This window comes from Thalia democratica, chromosome 1 (genome assembly GCF_965202585.1).
Source record: "Thalia democratica chromosome 1, ktThaDemo2.hap1.1, whole genome shotgun sequence".
Classification (NCBI taxonomy): domain Eukaryota; kingdom Metazoa; phylum Chordata; class Thaliacea; order Salpida; family Salpidae; genus Thalia; species Thalia democratica.
Genome location: NC_139165.1, coordinates 80,170,883 through 80,194,383, shown reverse-complemented (window position 1 = coordinate 80,194,383; position 23,501 = coordinate 80,170,883). Strand labels below are relative to the sequence as shown.

General features: G+C 30.0%; 1 protein-coding gene across 1 annotated transcript; it reads right to left on the bottom strand.

The window, feature by feature from the left end:
* Positions 1–96: 96 nt before the first annotated feature.
* On the bottom strand, positions 97–9,453 carry LOC145840051 (uncharacterized). The gene is made up of 14 exons (XM_082947260.1): positions 9,179–9,453; positions 7,964–8,059; positions 7,575–7,741; positions 5,099–5,335; positions 3,617–3,840; positions 3,080–3,315; positions 2,742–2,862; positions 2,597–2,663; positions 2,406–2,454; positions 1,476–1,679; positions 1,110–1,187; positions 839–892; positions 511–769; positions 97–288 (listed from the first exon to the last, which is right to left on the bottom strand). Exons 1-14 carry the CDS (start codon positions 9,451–9,453, stop codon positions 97–99), a joined length of 2,259 nt encoding a protein of 752 aa, XP_082803386.1.
* Positions 9,454–23,501: the final 14,048 nt, after the last annotated feature.

Genomic DNA, 23,501 nt, shown 5'->3' with positions numbered 1-23,501 from the left:
CAAAAAAGGACAAAAAGTTATCTTTAGAAGCGCTGTGTAATCGAATAAAAAAGTAAGTTTAAAATTTGCACAATAACAAAGTTTCAATATCAGGTTTTACCCTGAATCGTTAAGAGGTGAGGAGGGTGAATGATGAGCTTCGAGGATGAAGAAGTACGACCCCAAGTGACGGTGAACGGAGGAAATGAGAGTGTGAGCGTGACCCAGTTTCATTTGCAACATGCTCAAGCAAGAGTCTTCGGTAACTAATGGGAGTGAATGGCCATTGATGCCGTTGTCAAGAAAGATCTGTTGTTATGGTTAAAATTTAAAAAATTATATTTTTTTTCGTGTTGTGGAACAAACAACAGCTTTAAAAACTTTAATTTAAAAAATTTGAACTTCTTTTTTTTCCAAAAGTGTTTTAATTTTAAGTAACAATCTTTTAACTACGTTAAAATTTAATTTCACAAACTGTTAAGAAGTTTCTAAGTAAAATGGTGTATTTAGAAGTAAATATTTTCAACTTACTTGTTTATATTGCCCCAAATTGATTTCGTCCAAATACTGACCGACTCTTTCACAACTCCATTTGCTCATTTCATCAGAATTTTTCAATATTTTTTCCATGGTATCTTTGTCAGCAGACATGAAAGATGTCTTGTTCTTAGCTTCACCCAGCAGTGAAGCGTTTTTTGTTGAAGTGTGAGACACAGGTTCAGTTTCTAGCATTGTTTTATCGGTCTGAAGTTTAAAGTTCTTAAAAGAAGCGCCTTCTAAAGAGGAATTTCTGTACAACAAAACAATTTCAGTTCATTTTAAAATACATAATTTTATATCCAACGTACTATAAACTTACAAGTCAAAGAGTGAACGAGAAATTCTTGGCTTTTTTGTTGCTTCTTTAAGTTTTCTGAAAATAAAAAAATTAAATTCTTGTTTTACAAAAACTACTTTATTTTTACACATCAATGCAGAAGAAATTATTTTTACCACATCTGCTTTACAAAATCAAAATTTTATAATTTTCTTTAACTAAGTGATACAAAGTATGCATTTTTATTTCATTGAACTATATCTATATTAATATTTAAGTATATAACTAAATGAATTGTATAAAATATACTTACATAGGAACACTACTTGGTCTTTTTACGTTCTTTTGTATTGACTTTTTAACAACACCCTCGTTTTTCTTGTTTGAATTGCTAAAATAAAAGTTAAAAAAATAAACCTGAAAAGTATCAAGGTGTATGTTTTAACAGCTATCAAGTTAGCTATAACAGCCATATTAAAGATAAAATTGAGTATATGTTTTTTAGCTTTATAGTTATAGTTTTAGCCGTATCAGTTGATACTAAGTATGCTTTAAACTTATGTATGATTGTATTTTTAATAAAAACTAAAAAAAAATCATTGCAGCTTCTTAGGGTTTTTTTGCTTAAAAAATTAAATTAAGCTAAAAATAAAGTTTTTGTAACAACAAAACTGCTTACTTTTCTGAAATTTCAGCATGTTCTTTTACATCATTTGAGTTATTTTTCAGATTTAGTTCAAAAGATTTTAGTTCTTCTGATTGGTAAACTTCTTCTTCTATTTGAGAATTGCAGTTTACGTTAACATTTTCAAGTAAATTTGGCGCCAATTGTCCGAATGCAGCTGCTATGTTCTTTACAACATTCGAATGTTCCAGCGTCAATCTTTAAATAAAAGTTAAATAATGAAAACATTAAAAGTAAGTTAAAACAGTTATGATTAAATGTAGCATCTTTCTCTTAGGAAACAAAACTCGTTTTTTTTAAACTAAAACTGTAACTAACTCTAAATTACATATAAATGTATATACACAAACAGTTGCTTTTTGGTTCTTAGCTTTTCTATAAAAAAACCTAATGTGAATGAAAATTAATCCACTCAAATAATATCTATTTAAATTTAGATAAACTTTAAACTTAAACTTTTCAAAATATTTAGTTAACAGTATATTTGGCAAAACATATGTGTAACATTAATAAATTTAATTAAATTCTAAAATGTATTAAATTTACTAAGGTAAGTTAAATCTTTTATTCAGTTTAAATTTAAGTAACAGCAAATTGACTAATGAATTATGCAGTATTAAAAATAGTCTATCTATGTTTGATTATTTCGAAAAAGTTAATGTAATATTTATTTTTAACATCAAAACATTTTTAGCATACTTTCAATAACAGCTTTTCGCATAGCAAAATAAGTTGGCTTGAATCAAAACATTTACAAAAAAGTCTTCTTCTACAGATTAAGAACACAAAGAAAGTTATTTTTAAAACAAAATATTATCTGCGCAAAGATGTTGACGGAAACTTTTACTTTGTACAATTTGTTGTTTTTTTTTAAGAGCAACTGTGAGCAATTTTACGAATAATAAAACAAGATAAACTACTTACTGTTTATGGTCGAAGTTTATTGAATTTTTGTGTAAATTCGACAGAAAATCTGAAAAAATATGTACTTTAATATCGTAAATTCGTTATGCAGTTTTAGTTGTTCAAAAATTTTATTTTTTTGTACCGCTAAAACATATGCAGATTTAAAAAAAAAATACTTAATTTGTGTAATCAAATAATTAAAAATAAACCGTTTTCAACTTTTGATTTCTTGTTAACAGTTGGATGAACTTCGTCAGCTTCTTCGTGAAACTGATTCTGCAAGAAAAAAAAGTTATAATTTGGTGAACAAATATTTTCAATTTGATTTTTGTCGCAACCAAATAAGTTTCCTACCTGATTTTGTTCAACGTTGTGTGATCTTTTTCTAGAAGGTCTATCTCCGTTTGTTGCAGGACTTTTATCTTTTTTATCAGTCGAACATGGAGATTTTCGTTCAATTTGTGACGGAGAAGCTCTGATTAAACACTCTATTATTAAAGACATACCCCTCAACTTCAAAAACGTGAAACTCTACTACATTATTTTGTTGTTTTTTTTTTAATTTACTTTTAATGCATTTATTTCATAGAAATAGACATGTAAAATGTTATAAATTGAATTACACAGTGATAAAAAAGGTTTATAGACCGAAAAAAGTAAAATATTATTTAAATGAAAAACGAACAACATACATTTTTCTACACGGTTGAACGCAAGTGAAAGCGGAATTTCGGGTCGCTGATTCGCTGATTTTGGCTAGCAACGGCGAGTTGCCGAAACCCATCAAAGAAGAGCTGGGCAGGTTGCTTGGCAACGAAACCAACGGTTGCCATGCACTGACGTTATCAAGATCTTCCCGCTGGTTGTTTATGGTAGAAGGAAAAATATGGCTGATTTTATTTGGCACGTCACCTTCAGCAGAACTTGTCTGTTTGATAATTTTGCTTACTTATAAAAATTAAAAAAACAAATCTACATCAAATATTGATTAATTCAAAAATTTAAAATACTAATCAGTTTTGTTTGACCCTTGGTGCTGTTAACTAAAACTCTTTATTTTTTTGATAACATTTTTAAAACTTTTTTTTATTTGTATGGAAAGCACTGTCTATTTGTTACTTTTTTATAAGACAAAATTTATGCTAGTCACCATTTTTTGTACTATCTCAAAATAAAAAAAAACATTGCAGTTTGAGATTGCTACCAAGTAAATATTTTTAAATATAAACATGCTGTTGAGCGAAGAAGGGGATGTTCTTCAGACACCATTCACATTCGCATTCGTTCTGATGATGAATGATCACCGATTTCGACATGAGAGCTTTCAGACTCTTCCCGTGATGTCTGATGCTCCTCTTCCAATCCTTGGCAGTCTCCCTTCCGCTTATCGCTTGGAACTCGTTGGGGTGCATCCAGCTCTGCTTGCCCCCAAGCTCGTACAGAATTGACTTGCCTGTAAAGTTAAGATCCGTAAAGTTCAAAATGAAACGTTGAAAAAACTGTTGAGCTGCTTATTTTCTTTGTAATAAAACAATTAAAAAAATTATATAAAAAAGTTTATTTTCATTAAATACTTTAAATATAACGTATAAAACATAAAACAAATAAGTACAGTAATACCATTTAACTTCGCTCAGTTTTGTTTTACGTAAAAACGTTTATACAATTAACAGATAGAGACGGCACTCCGAGCAAAAATCGACTTAAACATGAAAAGAAAACTTATCTAAAAAATCACGAGCGGAAGTATTGAATGGATTTTTACGTTTTCGCCAAACAAACGAAAAAAAACGAGGCGATGCATAAGGAATAGTCTGCGTTGCGAGAAGGTAATTAAATTGCAAAGAAATACTTTTGTGTGTTAGCAGCTAGTGTGTTTTTTTGCGCTCGTGATTTTGGTTTGCAATATTCTTTGCAGAACTTTTAACTGTGTGTCAATAACAACATATTTTAAGCCTATATTTTACATAAGCCTAAAAATAATTTACTACATATTTTTAAGTTTTGAAGTTCTATAGATTTTGTTTAAAACTGACTTCGACTTTTATTATTTACTGTTCTTGACAACGTTTATATTAAATATATAAAACATCTATTGATACAACTCTTATGCATACTTAAAACAAATAGATATAAGAGCTATTATAATGATTTTGCACAGTGCATTAATAATTTCAAAATATGTTTTACATACATTTAGGTAAACTTTAAAAGTTATTACGCTTATGTTTTGTTTGAAAGACAATTTAAGGTGTTTGAATAGACTATTTAACATTTTTCTTTTAATTAAATTGTTTTTATAAACTTTATTAGGACCACAAATTCGTAAAATTAAAAATAAAATAAAAAAAGCTTGAATATTGTATACTTCTATAACAAATCAACTTTTTATTTGAACAAAAATATAATTTTGCTCTTATGTAGCAAAGAAGTTAACTAGAAAAGAACAAAGTATCCTACCTAAATCAATATTTAGCAGCTTTAAACATTGCATATTTATAAAACAATAGAAAAAAATATCTAATCCGATTTAGTTTTATTTTTATAAAAATGTACTGACGAACAGGTCTTTTAACTTTAAATAATTTTTTCATAACGATAACAATTAATTCCAACTAATTTAGTTTATAGTTTTTTTTTATTTATGTATAGATTAAGTAAGGAACAAAATAATATAAAACCTAAACAAATATTTGTTAACATAATCCCACCTTTGCTACCCTGGCTGAGTCTTGCAATGTAGAGGAGGGCATTGTTGTCGCCGCAAGTCACCTCCAAAAACTCCTCTCCTCCTTCGTCCTTCTTCACTTCCACCTCCGAGCTGCTCACGTGACCTTTCGGCAGGTTCACCGTCCACCTGCAACCCTCCGTTGCCACGTGGTGATGGCTGGTTGCCCCTAGAAACCGGTTTTGAAGCCTCATTTTGCTCACTGAACTTTCTATCAAATCTGCGGATGTTTTTAACTTGCATTTAAACAGATTTTAGTTTTAAGTTTAAATAATTTTATACATTAATATTTTATCGCTTTAGAAATAAATGTATGTATTATGTCTGATCAAAATCGTCTTTGTTAAGCTTTTTAGCCTGTTTTGGTTAACAGTTCTATGGTCAGACTCACTTGTAATAATATTAGGAAATGAAAATCTTGAACTTTTAAATTTTTGAGTGAGCACCTAATAGTAATAACATGCAACGTTTGTTTTCAAATACTCACCGACGACAGTTGCCTTTCAGTTTCAATTTGTTTTCCGAGAAAAAAAAAACAAAATGAAAAGGCAAAACACTCGCAGGTTGCGATTTGAAAGGAAGCTTGAACGGAAAGGAAGCTCGTAAATCGATAAATTAGACACGGAAGACAGCCAATGGTGACCTCTAGCAACGCTTCTACCGACGAAAGTTGCCATTGGCAACGCAGAAAAGACGAGAAGAAAAAGCCGAAGAGATAAGCTGCAATGACGTGACAAAGGATTAAGAGCGGTGATAAAAAGAAGAAGCGACGGCAGCAGATAATCTCGACAGTGACGCGGAAGGAAGCGAACAAACGTAACCAGTTTTCAATGTTTGTATTTCGTAGCTGCCTGTACAAACGAAATCGAATTTTTGTGTGTCAACGAGGGTGCGATATACAAACATTGACGGCACTTTGCAAAAAAAAAAAGAGAACGCCGCTCGACGCTTCGTGCTAATTGGAAAGTTTTTGGCCGCCGCTAGCACGCCAAACAACGTTCGCTGTGACGTCATAATGGTCTCTGTGTCAAATGTGCTCGCTCTCGTCACACAACAGGCTTTCCAGCTTTCTTTGTTACAAAGCGCCGCTCGACAGCTGAGGATCGAATGACGAGAAGCATTTATTCATTATTTATCGCCGCGCCAGATTTATATTCGCTTTTTTTTTGCTGCGGCCGTTTGAAAGCCTCTTTCTATTGAGACGTGTGAGGCGAACAATGCGAAATAATTACCGCCAAAATTCACTGAATGATTGAACGGCAGATAAGAAGCCAACTTAGCTCGCCGCGCCACTCAAAGCTTTTAGTTGATTTCAGAGGCGTGTTCCGTGATTTAACGCTTTTCAAAAACACACATCGCGAGAAAAGTCGACCTTTCAATGTTTTAAAAATCTTAGCGAGGTGCAGCTTAATTAGTATGGAAGAAAGTAAAAGGTTTTGCGAAATCTTTTAGCAAAGAAAAAACTTGGAATTTTTTCATGCGGGATTTTGCCTACCCGCGAACCTTTCTGTCATTCATTTTTTGTTGCTAGCTTTTTATTTTAGATATATAAAAACAAAAACTACAGTAAAATTTTAAGAGAAGAGTAAAAATTTTCTGATTAAACTAATAAAGTTGATCAAGCTTACATTTTTTTATGAAAATCAAAGAAAACCATAAAAAAAAAAACAAGAAAAGCGCTTCCATAATCCTTAAACGAAAATATGCTGGAAGTAAGCTCTTCTGTATTAACCTGTGCCCGCATATCGCGAGCAGCTTTTTGTTGAAAACCGCAAACAACAAAACAACAAGAAATCTCTTCTCTGCTTCTCGTCTGAAATAGTTAATCACATCAGCGTTGCGCAGTGTCGGGTTTTACTTTGTCGGGGAAGATTGGAACAAAGAGGAAGGTTAGCGCTAATCCGCGGTGTCAGCCTTTGGCACCGGAGTTACTGAAATCTCCTTTGAGCCGAGCACCCAAGTACGCACGAGTTTGTACGACCGACAAGTTGAATTTAAACTTGGCTAAAATGTTCAAAGCTTGTGCGTCTGACAAAACTTTATGAAAGTTGTGTAATGTAAGTTGAAAATAATTTAATTGTTAAACTTTGTTTGTACATTTATGCACTTGATATCATTTTGTTTAGTAGTTAATGCTTTTAAACAAGTTCAAACATTGATAATTAAAACAATCGTTCACTTCTATTAACCTTTAAAAAACTTAAGTAATCTTAATAGCCTTTTAACTTGTTTAAAATGAGCTTTCTTTAAATGCAGTTTGTTACTTTTTTCTTCAAGTCTGAAAGAATTATTTTACTTCTAACAAATGAAAATGACATACGTCTATATATAAAGAAAACACTATATAGATAAAACTGATTTAACTTAATAAAAAAAGCTTAATACAGATGAGAACTTTCAAATTCAAATCGATTTTTTCATCCTATGCACACAACACTGTTTGGTTTAACTGAACTAACTGTTGTTGTTAGGAGTAACGACTCTTTTTCCGTTGCTACTAGTTACAACCGGGGGCTGCTGACATTCAGCAACGGAAGTCGTGGATGACAGCTCTGGCGATGACGTCATAGCGGAAGTTGATCTCTGCTGCGTGGAACCCAGCTGAAGATGATTGAGCTCGTTGTTGCTGTGTAAAAGAAGAGAAATAGAAAATATTATAAAAAAAAGGAATTATTTAGAAGCAGTACTAAGGTTGAAAAATGTTTTATTTAATTGTTCATAAATTTCAAAACTTTCATTTGGAACCAAAAAAATTTTTATTAAGTAAAAAAAATCTATTTCAAGTAATCTCAAAAACTAATGTTAATTACTTTTCTTTAGTTATAAATTTATTAGTTCAAATATTTACCGTGAAAATGTTGTGTTGTCGAACATTGGCATATTAGGAAACGGCAAAATACTTTCTTGTTTCTTATTCAAGTTCATCAGATTTAGAACTTGTAACCTGAAAGCATTAGTTTTTAAACAACAAGAAACTCCATTTTAGAAATTTAGTATACTTTCATAAAAAAATTTATCTGTTCGTTAGAAAGTTTCAAAAAGTATAAAAATTTAAAGTTTTATGTTTTAAAGATGTTTAGCCAGCAAAACTTTAAAATACAATAACCGACATCGAAAAAAACACATATCGAACAAAAAGAAAGTTTTTGACAATAGTTGAATACATAAATTAAACAATTTTTTTTTTTGCAAACAGCGAATATATCAATGGTACAAGCTCTTTGTTGTTACAACTCAACAAGTCAGCAGTTGCCATAGCAACCAGCCACACACGCGGCAGTAAAAACACATCCGAGGAGCCCACCACGTCGCCATGTAAACAACCTTTTTAGCAACGGTTGCCAAGTTGCGAGCTGCAATGAAGCAGATAAACGCTTGTGGTCTCTCGCATGGTAACCAAGGTGGCATGGTTGCTTGGCAACCGGGTCGTCCCGCTTTCAGTACTTCCGCACTTTTACTTAACCAGATTTGACGAAAATCACCGACGTCTGCGAAGGCGGCTTTAAGTTTCCTCCAGACGCGGTAAAGTAAACCTTCAAGTCTAAAGCTTCAAGATTTTTCTCAAGAAAAAGCTTTTTTGATGTAAATGTTTTCGAGAATTAGTTTTCTATAGTCTTTAGCGGTGAATTTTGAAAGACACAACTTTATCAGTTGGTGTTACTTTGAACTTAAAAAGTTTATTATTGTTTAAAACAAGTTCAAGTATATTTAATAGTCCTTCATATTATCTTTTAAACAAAGTTTGTGCGCGGTTGAGTGAATCAATTTTAATTTTTTCCAGTTAAGTCTGTAGTAAAATTTATGGTTGTTAATAAGTTCATATGTTTGTCTTTTGACCTGTAATATCAGAGTATAAATATATTTAAAGAACTACCACACAAAAAAGCTAAACAATAAAACTTATTTTAAAAAAACACTTCTTTATTAAATAAAATTAGTATAATTTTTCGAAATTTGAAAAAATACAAAAAACTTAACTTCCATAGTCATTTTCAACAGTTGATAAAAAGACATTTTTATTTTTATTTTACTTTAGTGTTTAATAATTTGTTTAAATACTCACCAGTTAACCTGGTTCGGGCTTCCGAATCGTTGCGGGTCGAACCCGGAAAATTCATCACCTTTTTGCGGCTTAGCCCCATTCATCCCACCGTCATTAGAGGGAATTTCCGGAAATCCCCCAGGAAACGGGTTACCAGGCAACATGGCTGCCGGGTTGTTAAGCATCCACATACTGGCAAGGTCGGGTTGAGAAAAGAAATTCCCGAACTCGGCACCTGATTGGCTTAAAATTGTCGATAAATCGGGAGAAATACCCGGAACTGCTGAAGAACCCATATTTAGATTGTTTTTATTTTAATTAAAAGTTTTATTTTTTTACTGGTTACCTGTATTATAAGTGATTAATAAATGTTTGTAATTTAAAAATGTATTCTTCGCAAGGTGTATTATATTTTTGAAACATTACAAAAAAACAATCTGTTTAAAATTTATTTTTATGTTACAATTTTTTTTACAATTCTCAGTTTTATTCTATTTGTTGTATGAAATACACAAGTACTTATGATTAACTTACAAATAAGTATTATTTTACAAACAAATAGAATAAATATAAGATAATTGTTATTTTCAATGTACCTAGAATAATTTATAACAAATAGTAAATATTATAACTATTACTAAATACTAGTTTAAAACTGTGTAAAAAAAAATTGAAAAAGATATTTAAGAGTCTACAAAAATATTTCTTTTCAATGCATTATAATTTAATGCCTCTAACCTAAACACTACCTAAACGACAACTTAATCAACAACTTTAAAAATTGTGAATACTACACTTACGCGTATTGAATAATTAAAAAGGATATATAAGAATTTATACTATAAAAAACGGTTTTACATATATTATTCATTGAAAAACAAAGCACTGTAAATGTTCAATTAGAATTAATTAAGCATAGAGTACCTAAGACACTTTAGAAAACAAAATGTAACATCGCATCTAACAACTTTTAAAAAAGAAAAAATATCTTTAGAAAAATCATAATCTAGAAGACTTGAGACAAACGCGCTCCTTTCAGCATCTCGTTACCACGGCAACCGACTTAGACCGTGGCGACGACCGGGGAGGAGGCACGAGTGAAGGCAGATTGCGATCAGCTCCGTTGCCTGGCAACTGGTTATCGTGATGAACGATAATTAATTTGATTTGTTTCGCGGTAACGGACCTCGGCGAAACAGGCGAAATCGTGTTAGCAGTAGCGTGCTGTGTAAACACAAAAAACCGAGCACCGCGTTGTGCGAAAAACCACAGCTCTCTTCATTGTTTGTGTTTGCGATAAAACACGCAACTGAAAACACACCGAGCAAAAATCACCGCCCCTTTGAACAGCATTTTTTCTTTCTTTAAAACAATAAAAACCAGCGACAGCCTCTAACGAGCTGGCAATTAGCGAGAGAAGAAATTAGCGGCGCGTTGTGTGTGGTAGCTGAAAGCGACTTTTAAATCGCGTGTCTTGAGGTTAGCGGATAAAGAGGCGAGGTGGCATTAGCGATGTCGGCGACAGATTGATTTTTTGTGTTCGGAAACTGAACAGGCGACAGTTTTCGGCATACCACTTGTCTGTCTCGATTTTTTTTTGCCTTCCTAAGTATTTTCGCTTTCAGCCAATTTGCTGGATTTTTGTAAAAATATTTTTATGCTGATGGAATACCGTGCATTGAAATTGAATGATTTTGAGTGCTCAAAAACTATATTAATTGCTTAGAAAATATTAAGTTTTATAAAAATACTAATCAATGGTATATCAGTTAACATTTTGCTTGCTAGAAAAGTCTTTTTTAGTTTATCCAAAGCGCAAGGAAAAAATATGTTATGGAAGAAATCCGTATGGCTTCTGCTAGCATTCAAAACGCCCATCAGAGATTATAACTTTATGAAAGTAGCCAACATCAACCTCCAAACGCAAAACACGAGCTGCCAGCTAAACGCCTGCTAATTCGGCGCCTTTAATTAGCCGCATGTGAGGAGCTGCCTTCACTTGGAAGCCATAAAGAGAAGGCTCGAGTTCAAAATAGTTTTTCGCCAATCATTCACATACAACTTGCCCTCACCTAATTTCGCTGTTTTTTAGCTCACTGAGATTATCCCTTCGTTTCGTTCACTTGCAAGCTGCCTTGTTACTCATGAAGCAGGAAAAGGCAGCTAGCTGCTGAGATAACGCGCTGTGTGCGATGACTTTTTAAAAGGGGGTGGGGGTGGTTTTAAAGGGTCGCTAATGAAGTCTCGCTGGTGGTTATTGTGTAAGATGAGCTTTCTTTCGTTGAAGTTTTCAAAAAGCCCGAAGTTCAATAACACTTTAAATGTTTTTAAGGCGTCGCTTAATTTTTTGTTACTTTTGTTTATTTAGTCTACTTATTCGCTACGAAGTAAATATTTTACGTTTTTATTCAATGCTTAATTAATTTACTATAATTGTTTTTCTGCCAGTGAACATTGCTGTACTCAAGTAATAGAACATAAATGACAACATTCTATAAAGTTGTTAGTTCAGGATTTTAAAGTAAAACTATTCTATAAATTCAACAGATTTAACAATTAGCAATAATAATACAAAAAAGTATATACACAATGGTTTTAAGTTACTTTGTGTTAATTAAACAAAACATTTTTTAAATTTCCATAAAAATTGTTTGCATTATAAAGTTTAGTTGTTTGAAATTGTATTTTTATTTGCTTATAAAAATTTTAAGAAACAAAAAAAAAAAACATTTATATTGTAGATAAAAAGAGATAGTAATTATAATTCGAGTACATCAATTATCAATAATTTACTGTATGGTTTTTAATCTTTGAAAATTTTACTTTAAAAATCAATTTGCTAAAATCTATTTAAAAATTTTCCAAATTAAATTACTTATTATTTTTCATTTAACTTACTCAGAATTTTTTTTTAATATTTAAGTCTGATTTTCAACAGAGTTACAAAACCCGATATAAAACTTATTAAAAAACTTAAGGTACTTCTTTTAAAATTTTGATCATATCATCGTTTAAGTAAACAATAAAGTTAATCTATTTACTTGAAAAATTTAAACTGAAAATTCAAAGCAACAAAAATGTTAAAAAACAAAGCTCAATAGAAGTGTAAAACAAACACTTTCAAAAGAAACAGCTCATAAACCGCCAACGACGGCAATCTCGATTTTCAAAACTTCGACAAGCTTCCAAAGCCGCCGTCTCGCTTTGCTTCTGCTACAAAATAAAAAGCTTCTGCTCGTCGATGGCCGTCGAATGCACTTCTTTCCGCCGCCTCTCTCCGCGTCGTCGCCGCTTTTTACAACGCGCAAATTTTTAACAGCAGCCGCTGCGAAAGTGAAAAGGGTGAAAGAAGACGTCGAAAAGATCACACACGACTCTCAAACAAAGCCGCCACCCCTCAACATTTAGCCCGTGCAAACTAAAATCTGCTGCCGAGCTACGAGGGGTCGTATTTTTTTAGGTGGTCGCAGAGAGACATAGGAAGCAATAACCTCGCTGCGTGCTCGGTTGGGAGAAACTCGCTTTTATTGCCGCCTTTTATTGCCTTCTCTTTTTTTTCTTTGTGGCGACGTCGCGTTTTCGACACACGAGTGCTTTTTTACGGTAAGTGGCTGTTTGTTTTTATTTTTTGAAAGTGAGCAAGTCTGCGGCAGTGTTTAGTTTTTTAGTCTTAAAACTTAAGTTCACAGTTTAGTTCAAAAGAGGTTGCAAAAAAATTCATGAAGGTTTTACTTAATTTAATTTTCCCTAAAAGTTTTTCATAGAAGTAACTTTGTTCAAGATATAAATAGTTAAACAAAAATCGTCGAGAAAAAAACGGGATAGGTTTTAAACGACCAAAAAGCAGTGTGGCAAAAATGTTTTGTTAAGCCATCTGCTATTGTGACGTCACTATATACTCTTCATGACCCGAGCTCTAATTTTCCGAACGAAACAACAACCGATCGCACGCTCGTGAAAAAAAAATAATACATCAAATTGAAGCCTCACTGGAATTTCGAGCGGGAAGTATTTCCCATGGGAGAAGGATAAACCGCTAATCTGCAGTGCATTCAGTTACATGCTGATATGCTACCTGTATTTAGCGCTTCAAAGCTCGTTGAACATCATTTCGCAAAGTTCGGTGGCAGTTAAACCGCGAGGTTTTTTTTCGCGCCATAGTAGATAAACTGAACTTGAACTCCTTAAATGAAAGTTGTAAAAGTAGAATGTAATATTGAGTGAGTGGCGATGTAGTAAGGCCTTTGGGAAAATCGAATTACGATTCCCTTACAGTCGCTTTGGTTAGCATACTGGTCTAAAGCGTGCTTCGGTGCCAAGATATTACAATTTTGATATTCTATTAGTTCAGTGTACTTCAAGCGGCTTCAAAATGAGTTTTTAGGCTTATTTTGGTTGTTCTTTTTAAATTTTATATCTCGCCACTTACTCCTTTAACAGCAGACTCAAATTTTTGCAAATACTTTGTTGAGTAAATAATAAGTTGTGTTGTATATGTTTTGAAACAAGCTTCATTATTTTTTATTATTTAGTTTCATAATGTTACGATGGTAGATTGATCATCAACAGGATTTTTTATTACATTTGAGTTTACATGAGTTACTTAAGCTTCAAAAAAAGACAATTACTTTTAGTAATATGAGAAATTAACAGCTTTAGTATAAATAATATCAGTTTTAAAAGTATATAATCTTTAAAAGTTGTGCTGTTTTATAGTTAACGTTCAGTAACAAATCTTTGTTAAAAATAACAATCAGTAAGAAGAATTCTTATTTCTTAAGTATTTTACTTTGTTGCATATAAATAAAAAGTTTTTATTTTGTTAAGAATTTTCTTTTTTGTGTAACGTTTGTATTTAAAACATTAAGTTTCAAAACCAATTTTTCTAATTTTTTTGAGTTTTGTTTTAATACTATAATTCACTTTAAAACATTGTTTAAATGATTATAATGTTTTTAATAGCTTCAAATTTAGTTGTGAAAATAAAAGTTTAGCTACGCACAATTGTTTACTTTTAGCTGCAGAGGGGAGTGGTTATTAAATTTATAAAAAGTCGTAAAACTTTATACCAAAATAAAATATTATGCTATTATATAAACTGGCGTAGAAACTTTTATTTTTACTAAAGTTACTATTGTCGTCGTTAAATAATATTTTATTGTAGTTGAACAGTCGTGATTTAGTAAAAACTATTTTTGAAGTGCTTTAAATTAAAAATTTACCTGTATAAGATTATACGATTTCCAAAAGCTTTATACTAAGTACATTGTTAAATTTTAAAAACATTGCTTCAGACGAACTATAAAAACATACTTTATAAGACGTAATTCATAATGATAAAATTGAAAATAAAAAAGTTATACCATGCAAGTATTTTAATGTTTTTAGAGATTCAATTTACTTACAGTTATAATTACTAAACATTTTATTACTGAATTTTAAAACAATAACAAAAAATCAACAGTAAGATTCCATAGACTATTTTTTTTACATTAAAATAAGTTTTACAAACATACAACACATTTTTTTACTAGTACACATTTTTCCGTAACGACAACTTCTACACAAGTAAATACTACAATAGGAAAGATAAAATTTATTATATATTATTTTACTGACAAAGTTTCAAATACATTGTTCCCATTCAGTTAAATTTCTCTACTATCGAAAAATTATTCGCTACAAGTAGCACTCCCTTTTTTTCAGTATGTTTTAACAAGATAAACTACACAAAACTAACGTTTTTATCAGTCTTGTTTTAAAAACAATATAGTTTTCAATCGAGAAAAAAAGTGAAAATCCTTAGTAACATTTCATTTTGACTACTAAAGTCGTACTAAAGACTATTTAAGTCCTGGACAAGACGTTAAAAGGTATCCAAGTGGTGTGCGATTCGATAACCGAAAGTTTTCTTCGTACACCAGGTCCAAAGATTAAATATTTCGAGCGTCTTTTTATCGTTTAATAAACTATAGTATTGAGATAATTTAGACTTGCCAGCAAATTTATGGGACTAAAAATACTTTACTCGATGATAAGTATTTTTACTTTAAAATTTTTTAATCTTTAAAAAAATACTTTAGCCTTCCGAACACTTTTTCCTTTTAATGTGGCCTGTGGAAAACTTGGCTGCCGAGCCCTGATATATATCAAATTTTTTATTTGCAAATTACTTAAACTTTGTTTATCTTTTCCAAGCCTGAAAGTAAATTTTAAAAAAATTGTTTTTTTTTTATTAACAATTATGCTCTCGTTTTTACAAACTAACTAAACATTAATCATTAAAGATCTAAAATAACAAATTACGATGTACATTTTATAGGTATTATTTAAAGGCGTTTTATTAATAATTGTTTTATAAACTGATTTTTTAATCAAAAATAGAATTATCAGAAACACGCACATGTTTATCAGAATCAGCATATAATCAAAAAAAAATGGCAAAATGGCTATAAATTAAGAATGTTTTGTTGCCGTTATTTCTTGTGCCAACATATCTCATCACTTTCATTCCCCGTTGACTCCTAAATGCCCAATTATTACGCTTTACAGATAAAAAGCAGCAACTTTTAACGACACACAAGCTGCCTTTTCTCTCGTCAGCAGAAAACACACACAACAGTGAATGAGAGAAGCGACAGAAGAAGCGGCTTCTGACGTCGGTGACAGAAACTTGTGACGTCACAAACTAAAAGTCGAAGTTTTATTTTTTCTTTTTGTTCGAAACTTGCGTCTTGATTAGTTGTATTTGCTTCGCTCGTTACGAGATTGTTTTTCAGATTCCACCGTCGAGTAATTGGCTCAAATAGCGTTTTTGTTTCGTCGCAATTGCAACGAATATGAGATCATTGTGTTTATGTTTTTTCAAGATTTAGACATTTTCTTCATAAAAATTTACAAAGTCCGTTTGTCAAAAGTTTTTAACTTATAAAGGAAAAATCTCGTAATCTAAAACGAATTTACAGAATAACTCATATAGTTCTTTCTTAAGATGCTTTATATAAAGACTTTGAAATTTTTAATGAACTTTAGTAAAAGTTTTTTCATTGGTTACATTTTTGTATGACAACCAAGTTATTTTTAGTCAAAAATGAGCTAATTAAAATAGTCAAAAAAAAAAATCTAGCTGAATTATTTTTTAACAAACCGTTTAAGTTATGCTATATCGTAAATAGATTATTTTTGACAAATACTTGTAAGAGTTTTAAATGAGTATTAAATGAGTTTATCAATAATAAAATGAGAATTTTTCTAAAATTTTTCTTGCTTTTACGTAGTTTCTAATTATTACGAACATTTAATCAATTTTAAATACTTGAAACGCTTTATCGTAACACTAAAAGTTGAACAGGGTACCATTACAAAAAAAACTTTCAACAATTTAAACTATTAGCTTATGACGTATACTTTAAAAAAGTTAAAGAAAAAAAGAACTTAAGACTAAATTGAATACAGGTTTTGAAAATGTAAATAAAAATAAACTAAAAATATTAAAAAGCTTAACAGATGTTTATCAGTATAAACGTTTTACGTTAAGGAAAGTAGTAGAAGAAAAATTTAACTTATGAAAGTTACTGTTTATAAATTTGGACAAAAGTTCATAGAATACATTTTCGAGTTTTGTATTTATTTCTTTTAAATAAAAGAACTGGTACTTTTAGCAAGGAAGACTATCCGGATAACGAAACGAAAAATTACATTAAGTTTCGAACTTGTGATTGATGGGTGCATGAAAACTTGTTTTCAGATTTTCTTTTAACTTTCGTTATAACTCAGTTTCTTGTGTTAATTAATTAACACCTGAAGTTAGCAACATAATTAAAATCGGCTTACTTCTACCACGGACTTTGTAAGAAGTTTATTGAAATCTTATAACTTGCTGTTCAGTTATATTAGCTGTTTGTAATGCGAGATGTGGTATCTAGTTTGTAATTACCTTTTTTATAATGTATCATCGTTCAATGTATTTTAATAAAGGAGTTGTTTTTTGAATTAAAAAAAAACTAAGTGCAACATTTTTAGTCTAGCCCTTTAAGTTTTTTTCAAGAAACATCAAAGTTCTGTTAATCTAGAGTTTTTTGAAAGTTTAAACCAGAACGTTTAAACCAGAAAAAATGCAAAATACTAAAACATTTCGGCAAAAACATTAACATGTTATTTTGAATTAATTCTAATGACTTATTTGAATATTAAATAACTTTATATTAGTTAACTATAAATTTTGTAGAAAATTTATTTAAAAAGTTATAAAATAGTTTGATACAAAATTTGTCACGTATCGACAACTCACTAAAACGATTTAATCTTCTCTAAACTACGGAAGTGATGACTGACAACCTTGTTGCTAAGCAACCATGCCACCTTGGTTGCTACGTGAGATGCGATCTGCGCTTATCGTCTTAATTTGATTACAGATTTGCTCGTCCTTTGCTTAGTAACCATTGCCAGCGAACAAATTGTTTGAACAGAGACATATTTGTCAGTTTAGCTTGTATGATGTGTAATTCCACTTGTTACTAGACACTTATCTTGTTTATTAGTCTCAACTAAAACATACTTGGTACATCGATCTTGTTTTATTTAGTTTTTATTATGTTTTAGATATGATAATGAATATGCAATTTAGTAGCAAAACATATTATTAAATTTTGTTTTTCTATAAAACCACTATTGCGTATTGATATGTGCTGTATAGAATGTACTATTTAAGTTTAAGTGGAAGTTATTGATTTTCTTAATTGGTAATAACTTATCAATTTTATACACATACACCTAAAGATAATTTCAAAAGTCTGGCTTATAATAAAAATATAATACTTTTAAAGTTATACAACGCTGTGTATTTGTTTACATAAAAAGATACTAGAGTTTAAAGCTACAGTGATTTAAAATATAAATATTTTTTGATAACAATAAACGGTACACAAATTCAAGTAAACTTAGCGGCTAGTTACTAAAGGTTATAGGTCTTTTAAAAGTAAAAACATGATAGTTGTTTGATAATTACTAAAATAAATTAACATACATTTTTAGTTATGATCAAGTATTTGTTTTTATAAGGACTAAATACATAAAATAAGATATTTTAATACTACTGTTTAAATGATATAGAACTGAAATGAAGGCAATAAAGTCAAGTTTAAGTAAAACACTTTTACTTTGGAGGGCAACAAAAGAATTTTTGAATTTTATAAACAACTCAATCATAAACAGCTGATTTCAACGAAACGAAGATTCACTTCCTGTGTGACGTAATAAAAGTAACATAGTTTGAATCACATATACTTCGGTTGCCGCCAATCGTTAGTATAAACTACTAAGCGAGAGTCAATACTCGTAACAACAAAGTTGTTATTGATTTGTGGTTTTTCTAACGAGTTTAAAGTTTATTAACTTATTTCTTTTCAATTCGTATATTTCTTGTTTTCCTTTAACTTTGCAGAAATCTGTGTTGTATCAGTAGCTAGTTTTGTTACTTTTTGATAGATTATTAAGTATTTACTACTTAATTTTTTAATGTTAAAAAAACTAATCAACAGTGTCATAAAAGTAACAAAAAAACTTAAATGTAAAAAAAAATATTTTTACAGTTTATTTTTTGTTTTATAACTTTAATTATTGTGAACTATCGAAAAGTCTGCAGACGACTTAAAACTTTTATAAAATAGAGTATCTCCCTTCCTATTTGCTCATCAAGCTTTCAAAGCTGCTACCCTGATCGACAGATTGGGCGAGAAAGAATATCGTTGCCAGGGAAACGCGTCAACGTGATTACGGTGAAAAATTGCTTATAAACCTCCGCAACATTAGGTTTAAAAGGCAATCGAATTTCAATCTCACCTCTTTTGAGTTGCTTCTAAAAAACTTATTTGAATTTGAGAAGCAATGGCTAGTAAATTGAAAAAATAAACGAAGTTTCTTTGCAAACTCATCAAACTTAAGTGTCGAGAAGTTGATCATTTCTATTTCAGCCTTTTTGCTTGCAAGTATTTTATTATCTGCTTCAAGTTATTAAGAAATGCACAAACCCTTTTTTCTTCGAGTTTAAGAAAAACTGTAGTTTTGTCGTAAGCCTAGTAATTTATTTTTATTTAATAACAGTAAAATAGCACTAAATGAAAATTAAAAGACTTAACTATTATATCAATATGAAGTCATTAAAATTTCTCCAAATATTTTCTCAAATTTTTAAAGGCGGCTTAATAAAAAACAATATTTGCAAAACGAGATTGCATAGCATAATAACACTTAATAACAACTGTGAAAATTTTCATCTTACAACTTTACTTGTGAGCAAATTTCAGCTGTTAAATTATTATTTCTGAGAAATAAAAACACCTAAAAGCCCGTTTATACAATAAAGCGAATTATTCCACTGAAATGTTGTGAATATAACAGTTATGCTTATAATCGACTCGATATTCGATGTTGTTGTTTCTGACAACTTTAATAATTGTGAGCCACGCGAATTTTTCACCTCATTTCTTTTAAGCTCGAAAAAGCAGCGAGTACCAACGAAACTGCTAATGCTTACTGAATATCATATTTTATGCCTCGTTCCTCGATTTGCAACTTTGCTGTCACTTTCTTCTGCTTTTCATTGACAACTTTCGTAGTTGGATTTATCATAAATTTATCGATTGACGAGAGCTTTCTCGTTTTGACCAAATTTTTTATTAAACCTTCGGCATATTGCTTACTTTCACGACGATAATATTTTTGCAAAGCTGATACGAAATCTAAAACATGGCTTGCTAGAGTAAATTTTTTCCGATCAAAATGCAGCAGTAATGTAAAAAAACTGTCGAAGATGCTTACTGAAGCTTATTTTTATTTCACAAAAGTCACAACTTTTATACGGCTGTTTTCTATTGACAATCTCCGTCGTTGGATTTTTGAAGTTTATCGATCGACAACAGCTTTCTCGTTTTGTCCGAGTTTCCTTTTAAACCTTCGGCCTGTCGTTTACTATCACGGCTTTTTTTTTTTGCGAAGCTAATGCGAAGTCGAACGAATGGCTTGCGAGAGTAAAATTTTTCTGATCAAAATGTAGCAGTGCTGTTTAAAGTGCGTTTTGTTAATTTAGAGCTAGTGTGACTAACGTAAAACCTAAGTTTTTCTAAATAAAGTCAAATTAATTTAAAAAAAAATATTTATAGTTCTGACTAAAAAATTTAAACTTGATTTTAGATTTTGGATACGAAATCTTAGTACGACAGATAAAACTAGGAAATTTTAATTATGAAAGCCGAAGTCAGATTTCAGACTTCAATTTTCTTCATTTCAAGTTCTGAGTTTTTAATTTTCAATAATTTAAATGCGACATTTAAAGTTCTGACGTTCAGATTACGACAATTCCAAATTCGGTAATTCAAACTACGTCAATCTAAATTACAAAAACCGAATTTACGAAAAACTTTGTCAAATTTTACTTTGGCATCTAATTTTCTTAGTTCAAACAACAAAGTATAAATATTTGTTCGTTCATTTTATTTATAAGTGATAGTTCAGCACAATTATTTCAATATAAAGTAAAAAATGTTTTGTTTGGCCCTTAAATGAAAAATAAAATTGCATTTTTAAATCAAAAAATGTTTTAAGAGAGATGTCAAATTTAAATAGCTTTAAAACACTTAAAGCTCATACTATCTATATGTAGTACATTTACAACAAATGCCTGAAATTTATAAACATGTACTTGAAAAGAATTGAAATTTGTTTGAAATTATAAATATTTTAAGTATATAAAATAAAAAAAGATTTCATTAAAAACTGTTTGTTTACAGCCTCAAGATAAAACAAACCAAATAAGCCTTTGGTCTTATTTATAAGTTTTAACAAACATTTTGATTTTTTAGCTGTCTAAGTTCACTAATTGAATACTTAAAATATAACTTTAACAATTCTGCTAAAGTTAAAAGTAAAACCTATATTTTAAAATAAAATACCTCTACGATTGGTTTAAATTTAAAAAATAATAAGTTTTAACAAGTTTTGAAATGCTTTAATTTTTTTTTTGTGAGATTAATTTTATTAGAAATTTAATTTATAATAGTTTTCTAAGTAGATTTACCTGAAGGTTAGTTTTTATTAAGTCTTTTCTTAAACCTAAAAACGGTGTAAAACTTAAAAAAAATATATATAAACTGACTATCAAAACAAATGTCACTCGGATAACCAAGTTTAATAGCCCAAATGAAACACAAAAATTCTCCTCTACAACTGAACTTTTTCGTGATTTTAGCTAAACTTTGTTCCAAACAAGCTTTAAAAATTGAGCTTGATTTTATTTTCACTTTTAGCTCGATCACATCAATCTTGTGTGCGCACATAACAAATAAAACCTAATTTATTTACCTATGATTTTCAAAATTACCATTTAAAAGTTGTGCAAAAAGTTCTCTGCTTTTGATTTTGTTCTACCATATACATCAATTTTCATCAACTGTTTAACTTATTATATTAACACAAACAGACTATTTAAAATAGGCTATTCAAAATTAAATTAAACAATTATTTTCTCGTTTTAAGTTTTCTTGTATCATAATGATGTTTCAAGTATATTTTTAAAGTTTGTAATTATGACAAATAACTGCATCATTTTAAATACATGTTTTAAACCGATAACTTGTGCAGGATTTCTTGGACCATAACCTATAGAAAAATATAAGAAATTTATATAGTTTTAATAGAAATGAGGCTTAAGAAAATAAGTTTTGTTTTTACTTATCAGTTTTTCTGTTAGTTTATTAGAAAGTTTAAATAATTGTAAATTATTCATTTAAACTTATTTGTAACTTTGTTTTTTTTTTTTCGATCGCTTAAAATCGTACTTAATATAAATTAAGCAAATTTTTAAACCAAACAAAAAACTTACGAAAAAATACAACGGATGTTTAGAAATTAAATCTCTAAAAAAAATTATTTAGCTTAAAGCTCTATTTGTTAAGAAAAATTCACACAGGATATTTTCTGTAAAAAATATCACTTACTTTTTACAACAACAAGTAAAAAAAAGTTAATATCATACAATTCTCAATTAACGTAATACTACTCAGTAGTTTTTACAGCAAGTACAAGTCAATATTTCCGTCAGAATTTAAGCTTGAGTTACATATATGATCTCGTTTGCATTTTCTCTTTCGGTGGTCAGTTTGAAAATGTTGCTTAATGATAAATTTATTAAATACACGATTTTAAGCGTACGTAAATATTTTTTAGAAAGACATTAGAGTGTATAAACGTTATAGATAGGCAACTTATACATTTAATTTAAAAGTTAATCATTCAACATAAGTATTAGATTTAAACAATAAGTTATTTAAGTTGAAAAAATTACAAAAATACTTTATTAAAGGTCTTAATACTTAAGAAAAACGTATTTGACAACTTTGGCAGACTCGAATGATTTTCAAAGTTGCCGAAATATCTTAACTATTATTTAATATATTAAACGACAAAACAAAATCGATTAAAAATGTGTGATCTAAAAACCTAGTGTATAAAAAAAACATTCAGTTATTAAGTCGAACACTAAATGGATACAGTTAACCGTCTTCGCCAGGAAAACTATTGCGCAATTGTAGATGTGCGCAAAGCAAGCGATTATTAAAATATTTATAAGACTGAAAGTCAGAAAATATTAATTACAAAACTATGTTATGCGTTAACTTATGAAAAAGTTAAGATAATTGAGTATTTAAAGCTTGTAGAGTAATAAGCTTACGAAAATATAGTGAGTTTATAAAACTATTCGAACTTAGTTGTTTAAAATTTTTGTGACAATCTTTTTCACAATAACCATATTATAAATACTTTTAAAATTTATTATTTGAAATATAAGTTAAGTACAACAAGACTAGTTGATATTAACCAAGTAATAGAAGATTAAAGACAAATACTTAAACTGTTATTATTCTAAAAACATAATATCTGATTCAAAAAAAGTGTACAACAAAAGAGCTTTTACTACGAACTCATAAAGACTGTATCGAAAAATATTGCATTAACAATTCCTGACAAGCAAGTGAACTTGAAAAACAATTTCAAAAATTCAATGAAAACTCAACAGTCGAATATCGACAAGGAAAAGGCGGCATTCTGACGAGCTGCGCAAATTTCAACTCAACAATAAAACAACCAGAAATTTTCCATTACGAACTTCATTTCCCCCCTTTAAAAGAGACGTAACAACAATGAAATCTCGAATCTTCTTTCCCAGTTTGTGACAACAGACAGCAGCTTGCTAGTGAACGAAACGAAGGGGAATAACCTCAGCATGATAAGAAGCAGTGAAATTAGGTGAGGGCAAGTTGTATGTGAATGATGGGCATCGACTTGGTGT

Bases quoted from the DNA above. Each gene is read 5' to 3' on its own strand.
- LOC145840051 (XM_082947260.1), bottom strand. From the start codon at position 9,453: ATGGGTTCTTCAGCAGTTCCGGGTATTTCTCCCGATTTATCGACAATT. The intron at 2,664-2,741 runs GTAGGAAACTTA...TTTTTCTTGCAG, and splicing joins ACAACGTTGAACAAAATCAG to AATCAGTTTCACGAAGAAGC. The intron at 289-510 runs GTAAGTTGAAAA...CCATAACAACAG, and splicing joins ATTTGGGGCAATATAAACAA to ATCTTTCTTGACAACGGCAT.